The sequence below is a fragment of the Schistocerca piceifrons genome, chromosome 10 (genome assembly GCF_021461385.2).
Source record: "Schistocerca piceifrons isolate TAMUIC-IGC-003096 chromosome 10, iqSchPice1.1, whole genome shotgun sequence".
NCBI lineage: Eukaryota > Metazoa > Arthropoda > Insecta > Orthoptera > Acrididae > Schistocerca > Schistocerca piceifrons.
Window position 1 is genome coordinate 63,573,374 of NC_060147.1, and position 13,112 is coordinate 63,586,485.

Below are 13,112 nucleotides of genomic sequence, written 5' to 3' on the forward strand. Positions count from 1 at the left end.
TTCGGCAGTTGTCTCAGATGGTGGTGGTGAACAACACGGAGTGCGTGGACGGCCAGGGCGGCAACCTGACGGAGCGCATGCTGTGCGTGGCGCCCCTCGAGGGCAGCATCTGCAAGGGCGACGACGGCGGCCCGGCAGTCATCGACGGCGTCCAGTTCGGCATCGTCTCGGTGGCGCCCTACTCGTGCGACACCAACACCGTGCTGGTCAACCTGGCCGAGTACTACGTGCGAGACTGGATCCGGTACTTCTCCGGAGTGTGACGACACGCTTGACTTGCCCACCTGGCCCACCTGGCGAGACAGCCAGGATAACTGGCGGTTGGGTCCGGCCCAACCCCTCAGGCCTGCTGACATCTCCTCTCCTTAGACCTACTCCTATACTCCCTTACTGGTGATCTATATTTGAATGCAGAAATAAAGCAGAATTGCATGGCAGAAGTAATTTTGAATCCGATGTTCTTTGGTTATCTGTTTCGACAAAATGTTACCAAGTTTCCAGCTGCAAAGTTCAAACCAACTGAACTGTCTAAACGGGGTTGAACACTTGCGTGGAGTGACGCTTCCGCGGGAGATATTTTTCTGAGGAACCTTGCTGGTTTGCTGGGATAAGCGGCTCTTTGTAAGCGATTGTGGTGACCAGCTGACCTGTAGCTCCACCTGATGTCTAGGTTACCTTCGAATGTAACAGTTTGGTTGTGAGTTGGTGAAGCAAAAATGTTCAAATGTGTGTGAAATCTTATGGGACTTAACTGCTAAGGTCATCAGTCCCTAACCTTACACACTACTTAACCTAAATTATCCTAAGGACAAACACACACACCCATGCCCGAGGGAGGACTCGAACCTCCGCCGAGATCAGCCGTACAGTCCAGGACTGCAGCCCTTGAGACCGCTCGGCTAATCCCGCGGGGCATTTGGTGAAGCCAACAAATGAGAAAGCAAGGAATCAGTGTGTGTTGACAAACTGATCTTTAGCTTAGCCTGACGTCTGTATTAGGTCGGAATATCACACTTTGGTTGCGAGTTGGCGAAGCCAACAAATGTGAAAACTAGACATCTGTTGTGGTATGGAAATGTCGCGTGGCTAGGGCCTCCCGTCGGGTAGACCGTTCGCCTGGTGCAGGTCTTTCAATTTGACGCCACTTCGGCGACCTGCACGTCGATGGGGATGAAATGATGATGATTGGGACAACACAACACCCAGTCCCTGAGCGGAGAAAATCTCCGACCCAGCCGGGAATCGAACCCGGGCCCTTAGGATTGACAGTCTGTCACGCTGACCACTCAGCTACCGGGGCGGACATCTGTTGTGGTGACTGACCCGTCTGTAGCTTAGCCCTAGGTCTGAGTTAGTTTGGAATGCGATAGTTCGGTTGTGGGTCGATGAAGCCAAAAAACGTGAAAGCAAGAAATCTGCGTGTGGTGACAAGACTGATCCATACCTTAATCTGATGTCTAGTTAGGTTGGAAGGCGATATACTGGTTGACAACTGGCGAAGCCAACGGATATGAAACAGAAAAGTTGATTGTCGTGAGACACTTATCTGTAGCTTAGCCAGAGGTCGATGCTAGGTTGGAACATGGCAGTTCGGTTGCGACCTGGCGAATGCAATGAAAGTGAAACCTTAAAACCTGATTGTGGTGACTATGTGATATTCCCGGCCGTGGCCGTCAGTTTTTTATTTTGCTAAGAAGCTCGCCTTGATGCAGCTTGATACGTACAGGGTGTTTCAAAAATGACCGGTATATTTGAAACGGCAATAAAAACTAAACGAGCAGCGATAGAAATACACCGTTTGTTGCAATATGCTTGGGACAACAGTACATTTTCAGGCAGACAAACTTTCGAAATTACAGTAGTTACAATTTTCAACAACAGATGGCGCTGCGGTCTGGGAAACTCTATAGTACGATATTTTCCACATATCCACCATGCGTAGCAATAATATGGCGTAGTCTCTGAATGAAATTACCCGAAACCTTTGACAACGTGTCTGGCGGAATGGCTTCACATGCAGATGAGATGTACTGCTTCAGCTGTTCAATTGTTTCTGGATTCTGGCGGTACACCTGGTCTTTCAAGTGTCCCCACAGAAAGAAGTCACAGGGGTTCATGTCTGGCGAATAGGGAGGCCAATCCACGCCGCCTCCTGTATGTTTCGGATAGCCCAAAGCAATCACACGATCATCGAAATATTCATTCAGGAAATTAAAGACGTCGGCCGTGCGATGTGGCCGAGCACCATCTTGCATAAACCACGAGGTGTTCGCAGTGTCGTCTAAGGCAGTTTGTACCGCCACAAATTCACGAACAATGTCCAGATAGCGTGATGCAGTAATCGTTTCGGATCTGAAAAATGGGCCAATGATTCCTTTGGAAGAAATGGCGGCCCAGACCAGTACTTTTTGAGGATGCAGGGACGATGGGACTGCAACATGGGGCTTTTCGGTTCCCCATATGCGCCAGTTCTGTTTATTGACGAAGCCGTCCAGGTAAAAATAAGCTTCGTCACTAAACCAAATGCTGCCCACATGCATATCGCCGTCATCAATCCTGTGCACTATATCGTTAGCGAATGTCTCTCGTGCAGCAATGGTAGCGGCGCTGAGGGGTTGCCGCGTTTGAATTTTGTATGGATAGAGGTGTAAACTCTGGCGCATGAGACGATACGTCGACGCTGGCTTCATTTGGGCCGCAGCTGCAACACGGCGAACGGAAACCCGAGGCCGCTGTTGGATCACCTGCTGCACTAGCTGCGCGTTGCCCTCTGTGGTTGCCGTACGCGGTCGCCCTACCTTTCCAGCACGTTCATCTGTCACGTTCCCAGTCCGTTGGAATTTTTCAAACAGATCCTTTATTGTATCGCTTTTCGGTCCTTTGGTTACATTAAACCTCCGTTGAAAAATTCGTCTTGTTGCAACAACACTGTGTTCTAGGCGGTGGAATTCCAACACCAGAAAAATCCTCTGTTCTAAGGAATAAACCACGTTGTGTACAGCACACTTGCACGTTGTGGAAAGCACGCGCTTACAGCAGAAAAATGACGTACAGAATGGCGCACCCACAGACTACGTTGTCTTCTATATCTTTCACGTCACTTGCAGCGCCATCTGTTGTTGAAAATTGTAACTACTGTAATTTCGAAAGTTTGTCCGCCTGAAAATGTACTGTTGTCCCAAGCATATTGCAACAAACGGTGTATTTCTATCGCTGCTCGTTTAGTTTTTATTGCCGTTTCAAATATACCGGTCATTTTTGAAACACCTTGTATGAAGTACAAGCGACAGATGGTACAGTATGTACCAGTCCGGCGGAGAGGTCGCCAACTGTACTGAACTTTCTTTTGAGTGGTCGGCACATTCGGGTGCTAGGCGCCAAAACACCTAACTTCCCTTATTAATTATTTACCTAATTTTCGTTATATTTAACCCAGTCTCTAGTATGACACTCTCTCATGGTTACCCTACGAGTCTATCGTTTTTGTTTACTGAATTTCACCAGTTCTGAGGAACGTGAGAGTAACGATATTACAGCCGAAGTGCTTCGGACACCTTCGGGTCGCTTTGGCGCGCCTGGAAGACGAAGTACCTCGGCTGCGCCAGTCAGACTTTTTTCGGGCGTTGCGGAGGATACAGTAATGAGAAGTGTCAGTATTACAGATCTTGCCCTCTGTAGATACGGAGACTAATCTGGACAAGTAGCATCCCATGAAAAGCACAATCACAGGTTCGAGATGACAGCGTAGCAGCCTCCGCCGAAGAAGTTCCCACGACCGACGAGCTGTCTTCTGCGCTGGGAACACAGCTTTGGAAGACGACAGGTTGGTGGAAAAAACCGTTAGGGATTCTTATTCAATCTCTCCAGATCTTTCGAGGTTCCAGATCTGACGTCCAAAGGGCACACATGATTTATAACTGACTCACATATAGCTGAGCCTGAAGTCTAGGCTAGTTTGGAATGCGAAAATTCGTGAGTTGGTGAAGCCAACAAATGTGAAAGCAAGAATCTGGGTTTGGTGACAGACGGATCTATAGCTTAGCCTAAAATCTAGGTTTAGTTGGAATTTGATAGACGAGTTGGCAGCGGGCGAAGCCAACTGATGTGAAACAAGTTGATTGTGGTGACTGTCCCATCTGTAGCTTAGCCCGAGGTCTAGGCTAGTTCTGAAAGTGACACTTTGGTTAGGAGTTGTCGAAGCTAACGAATAAAAAAGCAAAAAACCCACCGGAAGAGTCTTGGGCTCCACAGGTATATCAACAAATTCCACCCCCACACAAGCTTCACTCTGCAAAACTGTCACAATCTTGTGTAAACTCTTACTGTACTGCGAAAGTGTAATGAGCCATTCCATAAATAATCAGGAATAGTTAACTAAAGGCTACATATATCAATAATGGTTTCAATAATGGTTTCCTCAGTGACATAATTCTAAACACGGAACAGCAAAAAGAGGCAAAAGTAATATTGCTGGCAATAATATTGCGTATTCTTTCAATACATATCGATAGAAAGCCGCAGTAAACAAAATGTCAAACACAAAAACTGTTCTATCTACACTACTGGCCATTAAAATTGCTACACCACGAAGATGACGTGCTACAGACGCGAAATTTAAGCGACAGGAAGTTTCCAACCGATTTCTCATACACAAACAGCAGTTGACCGGCGTTGCCTGCTGAAACGTTCTTGTGATGCCTCGTGTAAGGAGGAGAAATGCGTATCATCACGTTCCCGACTTTGATAAAGGTCGGATTATAGCCTATCGCGATTGTGGTTTATCGTATCGCGACTCTGCTGCTCGCGTTGGTCGAGATCCAATGACTGTTAGCAGAATATGGAATCGGTGGGTTCAGGAGGGTAATACGGAACGCCGTGTTGGATCACAACGGCCTCGTATCATTATCAGACGAGATGACACGCATCTTATTTGCATGGCTGTAACGGATCGTGCAGCCACGTCTCGATCCCTGAGTCAGCAAATGGGGACGTTTGCAAGACAACAACCATCTGCACGAACAGTTCGACGACGTTTGGAGCAGCATGGACTATCAGCTCGGAGACCATGGCTGCGGTTACTCTTGACGCTGCATCACAGACAGGAGCGTCTGCGACGGTGTACTCAACGGCGAACCTGGGTGCACGAATGGCAAAACGTCATTTTTTTCGGATGAATCCAGGTTCTGTTTACAGTATCAGGATGGTCACATCCGTGTTTGTTGACATCGCGGTCAACGCACATTCGAAGCGTGTATTCGTCAACGCTATACTGGCGTATAACCCGGCGTGATGGTATGGGGTGCCATTGGTTACACGTCTCGGTCACCTCTTGATCGAATTGACGGCACTTTGAACAGTGGGCGTCACATTTCAGATGTGTTAACGACCCGTGGCTCTACCCTTCATTCGATCCCTGCGAAACCCTACATTTCAGCAGGATGTTGCACGACCGCATGTTGCAGGTCCTGTACGGGCCTTTCTGGATGCAGAAAATGTTCGACTGCTGCCCTGGCCAGCACATTCTCCAGATCTCTCACCAATTGAAAACGTCTGGTGATATCGTGTTGAAGTTGCATGGTTAGCTGTACCTGTACACGCCATTCAAGCTCTGTTTGATTCAATGCCCAGGCGTATCAAGGCCGTTATTACGCCCAGAGGAGGTTGTTCTGGGTACTGATTTCTCACGATCTATGCACCCAAATTGCGTGAAAATGTAATCACATGTCAGTTCTAGTATAATATATTCGTCCAATGAATACACGTTTATCATCTGCATTTCTTCTTGGTGTAGCAATTTTAATGGCCAGTAGTGTAGGAATCCTGCCTACTTGGTTCGCTAGACAAACAACCAACTTGTATTAATGAGTTTCATTACAACAAGAAAATTAATTTGCTAGATGTGTCGCAGGCAAAGGGAGACATACAAAATAAACTGAAGCACTGTGAATGCTGCTCTCTAACTGACAAAAGTCTGTCCTGAACTGCTATCGAAGAACCTAACGTTCACGCTGCTATCCAAGTGGGCTCCAGCAGTCGGGCGTGGCGCTTATTTCCTCTTCACCTAGGGGCCGCTGCTGTCGCGTTGTCGTCTTGGAAGGTGCGACTGGCTGACGTCTTCTCACAGCCTTCCCTCCTCTGTCGTGCCCTACTGGCGTGCCGGCGCTGACTGTACACCATAACAAAAACATCCATTACACTGCCATTACATTGACTTAGTTGACATAACGGGAACAGCGACATCTAGTTCAAAATGGTTCAAATGGCTCTGAGCACTATGGGACTTAACTTCTAAGGTCATCAGTCCCCTAGAACTTAGAACTACTTAACCCTAACTAACCTAAGGACATCGTACACATCCATGCCCGAGACAAGATTCGAACCTGCGACCGTAGCGGTAGCGCGGTTCCAGACTGTAGCGCCTTTAACCGCTTGGCCACCCCGGCCGGCAGCGACATCTAGTAACCAAAAATGAGACGCAACTGTCTCTGTACCAGCAAGAGACATGTACGTCTTACAGAAGTCAACATGGTCCAGTCCCAATCCCCAAGATTTCCTTTTTTACTCTCTTCTGCTTTTGCTGCCCTACAACGTAACCCTTCCGCTTATTCTTCGTCTTCTTCTTCTTCTTCTTCCTTCGTTTTCCCTCCTCCATTTTCTGCCGCCTATTCCAAAACTACGCCACCACTGAAATAACGTCCAGAAAACGATCCCCAGCCACCATATCTTAGTTTTTTCTACTATTAGTACATGTATATGCACATACTCAATGAATTTACAAGTTTATGTTTAAATTTGACAATCAGATTGCAGCACTCATTGTCACTTTCAAACGAAGATATGTAGTGGAGGTAAAACTGATGTTTCTCAAACAAGAAACTGAATTGTCTCAAAACGCATAATACCTTGGATCAAGTTCGGACAGGAGGCTGTTCTATAAACGTCATTAACTACAGAAGAAGAATGAGAGCACCAAAACTACACAATCTACTCAATCCTCAAAAGTAGAGATCTCAACGGGCAAAAATTCGATTGTTCCAACCAGTAAGACAAGCTATGCTGCTGTATAGATGCTCCACCTGGATAACTGCTACTAAAACCAAAATAAACCTCCTACAGAGACTCCGGAACAGATTTGCTTCAGATTTTAAACTCACCCGTTGGACAAGAGCCATAGCAATTCGCGAAGAATAAACATCTCCACAATCGAACAGTAAAATTAAATCAAGAAACATACTCAAAAACTCATCGACAAAGTAAATGCAATACGGTCACGATGTAGAAGTAGCACAACCAGCAGCTTGGCACAAATTTAGGGTATCACTATGCACCTCTGAAAGTCTAGCATTCAAGAAAGGTCGTGCTTTAGCGTTTTTTAAAGAAAAGTGTCACTTTACGCCAGTTTTTCAGATCATCTTGTAACACGTCCGGGAGTACTATTGGCGGTGGGGGACCCTTTAAACTGGTTGCCGCTTCTTGACCGTGCGCCCTGTCCACACCACGTACCTGATACTCCCGCGGCGGTCGTACTGTTCTGCTCCACACTGCTGCTGGCTTGCCTGGAATTATCTCTCTAAATATGCAAGCGGGTTTAGGGGAGCCACTCAACGTCAAGCACAACACTGTCCTATGTCTGGCATGAACATCTATATTCTGAGACGATAAGGAATCACAGGTTGCACTGTTTACATTCTAAGTGGTAAATGTTTATCCAAATTAACAACCTCGGTGACTATCTGTCCACAATATCACTCAAGACGAGCGTACGCGTAACCGACACGACGCGGGTGATTGTTGATGATGCGGAAGCCGAATGATCGAACGCAAGTTCTTACGCTCGTCACACATGCAGATATCTGGTAATAGTCCTCCTTGAGATTAGTAATCATATAACACTGTTCGTAAAGTTAATTTTTTCAGTTTCTTAGTTCTCAATTGTACGAGCGTGCGCGTAACCGTCGCGGCTCGGCTGATTGTTGATAAATGCGTAACGCGATGACCGAACGCACGTCCTCACACTCGCTACAAGATACTGGCACTTGACTGCACTCTTTTATGGTAACTGATCTCTACTGACTCACATCAGTTCATTCTGGGAGACCGAACACGGCGCGGATGATCGATACTGTGCGACACGCAACGAGAGGAGACACAAATACGTTACCGGCGGCACTGCTCATTTCTAATTACATCTAGACATACTTTCCTCTGAATTACTTCCATATTTAATCACTTTACTGTAATAGCACTTCTAGCAACACTTCAACCCGAATACTGACAATGCTTCTTACATGCAGAGCTACACACTACACAACATATCAATTTCGTGTCCCGCGCTCGACTCTCTAGACGCGGCTGCCCGCAAAGATACTCCACAACGAAACCAGCGACATGACAGTACACTTACAATCTCCAAATGAGTGGACTCAACAGTTCACCCACAAATGTCATTACTCAAATGGCAAATGCAATGTGGTGGCTTAAACCATTTTAATTCTTGTTCGTGAAGATGGTCCATGACTGGAACCGGTTGATATTTGGGTTTAAAATAGAGGCAGCTGACAGTAAAACATACATTTTACACTTTTTTTCTTGTTTTGTTGTAAGGTACCTGTGTACAAAGTTTGTAAAAGTACTTTTGAAACAGACTGTATGCAAAGACGGAAGTCTGAAAAGGGACGTTCTCACTGCTGCCGTCGTAGTAAAAGATCTGCAGTAGTCAGCGTTAATTGTGTTCTAAATGGGTTCCTAAAACTTATAAACTTATTTGAAGCTTCATCAAAAATGCATGCACATACAACTTTTAAGTACTTTCTACAGTTACGTTTGGGGTATTTTGTAAACCTTACTGCAGTTGACTATGCAGCGTCACAGTTCATCCAAAATTAGAATGGGGTCGCACAGAGTCTTCACAAACCCCTTCAAAACATTAAAGAAAGGATTAACCACATGCTATGGGATGTGGCGACTTTGGAGATGGTGTAGTGCGAGATTCATCGTTGAGGCAGCTCATTATTAAGAAACTAGCTGACCCGGCGAACTCTGTTCCGCCTTAAAGCCAATAAATAATCAGATTTTGGATGTTAAGTTCAATTTTTTATTAGGACAAATAAAAATTAAGTATTTTAATGATTCTTTGTGTTTTTTGGTGCATAGCTTCCACTCTTCAATTCAGTACCTTGTGATACACGACATTTATTGTTTTATTATCAGGCGCAAGAACAAACAACGCATATGGTCTTCCGACCCGTGAACATGCCACATATAACTGACCATTTGAAAAATATGGATATTCCAGATTTAAACCACAAACTTTCAAGGATTGGCCTTGTGATTTGTTAATGGTCATGGCGAATGCAAGACGGATCGGAGATTGAAGTCTTTTAAACTCAAACGGCACATCGGTTGGGACCATCGGGATCCTCTGAATGAGAACTTCCTCACCCTCGAATTTTCCTTTGAGTATCGTCGCGTAAATAACATTGGTCATCAATTTACTTACCTCAAAACGTTTACCGTTGCACAGTTTTGGTTGGTTTATGTTTCGAAGCATGATTACTACGGAGTCAACTTTTAGGCGTAAATTGTGCGGTGGTATGTCAGGCACATCCTAAGAGTTTAAAAATTCAATTGGATAGTTGGTGGCTTCATCTTCATTTGTTACACAGTCAATAGATTTGAATGAATGCATTTTACCAATGATCTCATTCTGAATTATGTAGTTTAGGTCATCTACATCTTTATTCTTAGCCGCTAAAATTGCTCGCTCACTCAACCATTCATTACTTTTGTAGTTAGTAATGATGTTTGGGAATACTTTGTTGATAAGTTCGTCTTTCGATGAGACAAAGTTACAGAAATTATGAGGAAATGAAATCAATCCGCTCGATTCTTCGACAGGTACTCGACCATTACCGATAGTCAGCAATTGCTCAAAGAAATCTTCAGCAGATGTATCATTAAGCAATGCAACTCTCATGTTTGTTGTCAGTTAAAGTTTCTTCGCAAAGCGCCATAGATTCGATGATTTGAGGCAAGCATTTATTTCATCTGCAGCCATTGATCTTGGAACTACTGGCAGTGTTTGGCGGAATTCGCCAGGCAGTAAAATCATTGCTCCTCCAAAACATCTCGAGTCATTGCGTAGATCTTTCAATGTTCGGTTAAGTGCCTCTAATGCACGTTTATGAGCCGTTGTGCATTTGTCCCAGATCTTGGATGCTCATAAAACTTCGGCCACTGCTGAGTTTTTTGTAATATTACATGTTGGTTATTCAATAGCTTGAAGATTTAACGGTAATTTTAATGCTGACTGAGCCGTACGGCATCTTTCTAACAATGTGTCTGCTTTTCCGGAAGAACCAACTGCAACCGCAATGTTGGATCTCGCACGAACAGTGGCTAAAACTACTGACATGAGGAATGTCTTGCCAGTTCCACCAGGGGCATCCAGGAAATATAAACCACTATTTCCATCATCCTTTGCCTTCATTAATGTATCATAAACTTCCTTTTGTTGGGGGTTCAACAGGGGTACATTCGTTTGAACTACTAAATCTAATTTGCGTTTTGTTATTCCACGCCAGATGAATTTCTGTTATACTACGTTTTATAGCGGTCGAACGGGATAAAAAGTATCCTATGCCCGTCTCCTGGTTCTAAGCTACCTCTCCACCAATTTTCAGCCAAATCGGTCCAGCCGTTCTTCAGTTATAAATAGTGTAACTAACACGACTTTCTTTTATATATATAGATTAAGTATTCATTACACATTTCTGAACGCACGCGGAATATTTTTCAATCTTTTTTTTAAAAAAATACACATAATAGTTTATTCATCCATTTAAATAGTTTATGAACGCATGCATAAATGTCAATCATTACTTACAGATTTTGACAAAAAAATTTGACAGCTCCGAAACTAAAGAACTTTTAGGGAAAATAACGCATTTTTCAAGTATTCGTCAATTTTTCATTATTTTTAAGATGTATTCTGCTATTCGGGGCGGAGACAAATCCAACAAATCAAAAACCATGAAAATTTTTATTCGTCAATTTTTCATTATTTTTAAGATTTTTAAGATGTATTCTGCTATTCGGGGCGGAGACAAATCCAACAAATCAAAAACCATGAAAATTGGTCCAGCAGATCTCGAGTTATAAGTGTTGTAACAAACCCGACTTTGTTTTATATATATAGAAGATTCTCTCAGATACAGATTGTGACTTTACAATGCTATTGCGAGCTGTTGTATGCATGATGGGGGAAATTTTAATTAACTCTTTCTATATCATCCAGGTTACTAAAATCTAAAATTATGGAGTCCCTAATCATCATAGTGTATAGGAAGGTAGGGCATGGACGGAGTTACTGTGAACAGTTCTCATCAGGATCGGCCGCTAAGGAACACCTACAACAATACTTCAGGAACACATGGCGAGGTCGCAAGCACAAGATGAAGAGAAAGAGAAAATGTATGATAATGTTGAAAGAATAATTCAGTATGTAGAGGGAGATTCAGTAAGCGGAGAGGATTCTAACCAGAATGAAAAATGCTCCTATCATAGCACGAAGAAAACTGAATATGTCCTGGAAAGAATTAGGGATGTAAAAGAAGCGAACTAGCTTTTCCATTTATCTAGAAGCTTCAGAGACGTGTAAATCGAAACGTTTTGACATATTCGCGCCTTTTTACTTGTTAGTATTAGACTCATGGCATGTAATATAATGCATCGTTTGGAGTAGAGTAACATGATACATGACGTCGTGTCGTATGACACGTCATCCAGAAAGGCATTTGTCATGTCGTGCAATGTATCACAACGTATCGTTAAAGTTAGGATACTTTGTATTATACACTCCCACTCTCAGGTACTTTCTATTGTAGATGCATCTCACTTTCTAGAAGCACATAAATTAGTGTCTATTTCAGAATAAAGACAGTCTACGTTGCGAAATTATTTAACGTCAGTGACGCGTGTTAGCCTTTTGGGACATCGTCAGATTGTATAAAAGTAGTTAGATATGAAACTCATCCGTCATAAAGCACTATAATGTAGAAAATGGACATAACAGTAATTGGATGCCTAATCCATCCGTCATATCCAATTACCTTTGCGTCAATTTTATATGGCTATATGACGGACGGGTTACATATCTAGCTACTTTTACACAACCTGATGATGCCCCAAAAGGATGAAATGTGTCATTCATAATAAATAATTTTGCAAACAAGATTTATATTCCGAAATAATTCGAAACTGGTTGCTGTATCACCCTGCCATAATGGAATGCAATAATTTTTCAGTCTATTTGTTCTTTCACCCCTCATCATGCACGTAACAAGCGATAGGTTTGGGAAAGAAATCAAACAATTGTTTTGGTTTCCCCAGGAACAAAACCACCTCTAGAAATGTCATCCCTCCATAAAAACAGTTTTTGCTATGACACGTACGCTCTTCAAACACATGATATTATATATTGTGTACCATGGCTCGCGAATCTTCTGGATTTTGAGCACAGGATCATGGACTTTAGTCTATAAATTGCAAGATGCAGGTGTGCCAACACCTTGGACGTATGAGAAGTCACTGTGCTGGGAAAGTAGGATTAACTTGAAAAAAAGCCCGAATATATCAAAATGTTTTGATTTGAATGTCTTTGAAGCTGCCAAATAACTGGAAAAGATAATTCGCTTCTTTTACACACCTAACTCTGTCCAGGACTTATTCGCCATTTTTGTTCTATTTTTAAATGTGCATTTTTCATTCCGGCTCCCAACTTTTACTCTACCTAATTTTGACATCATAACGGCATAGCTTGGAACCGATGTAGATTTTTGTTGACTCGGGCGACGACTGATACGGTATATAGGTTTCATTATTGTCTTGTAAAATCCGAATGATGCTAGATTTTTGAAAGCGAGTTTTCACTTTTATACTAAGAAAGAGTTTTTTATTTATTCGATTCACTTTAAAACGTTTCCGGGAATTCTATTCACGTATTAGACAAATTTTACGTGCTATATTTAGCTCGAATTTAAACCATTGTATCTCGACAACAGATAAAGATTAATGGATGAAAAAATTGTTTTGACTTTGTCTATTTATCTACA

The 13,112-nt window shown here is 43.3% G+C and overlaps 1 protein-coding gene across 1 annotated transcript in view; it reads left to right on the top strand.

Moving 5' to 3' along the window:
- LOC124718696 (trypsin-3-like) overlaps nucleotides 1–354 on the top strand; it is a 38,861-nt gene extending 38,507 nt beyond the window's left edge. The window contains exon 4 of the mRNA XM_047244318.1: nucleotides 9–354. Coding sequence (XP_047100274.1) covers nucleotides 9–263 — 255 coding nt within the window. The 3' untranslated portion in view covers nucleotides 264–354. The remainder of the gene's footprint in view (nucleotides 1–8) is intronic.
- The last annotated feature ends 12,758 nt before the right edge of the window (nucleotides 355–13,112 follow it).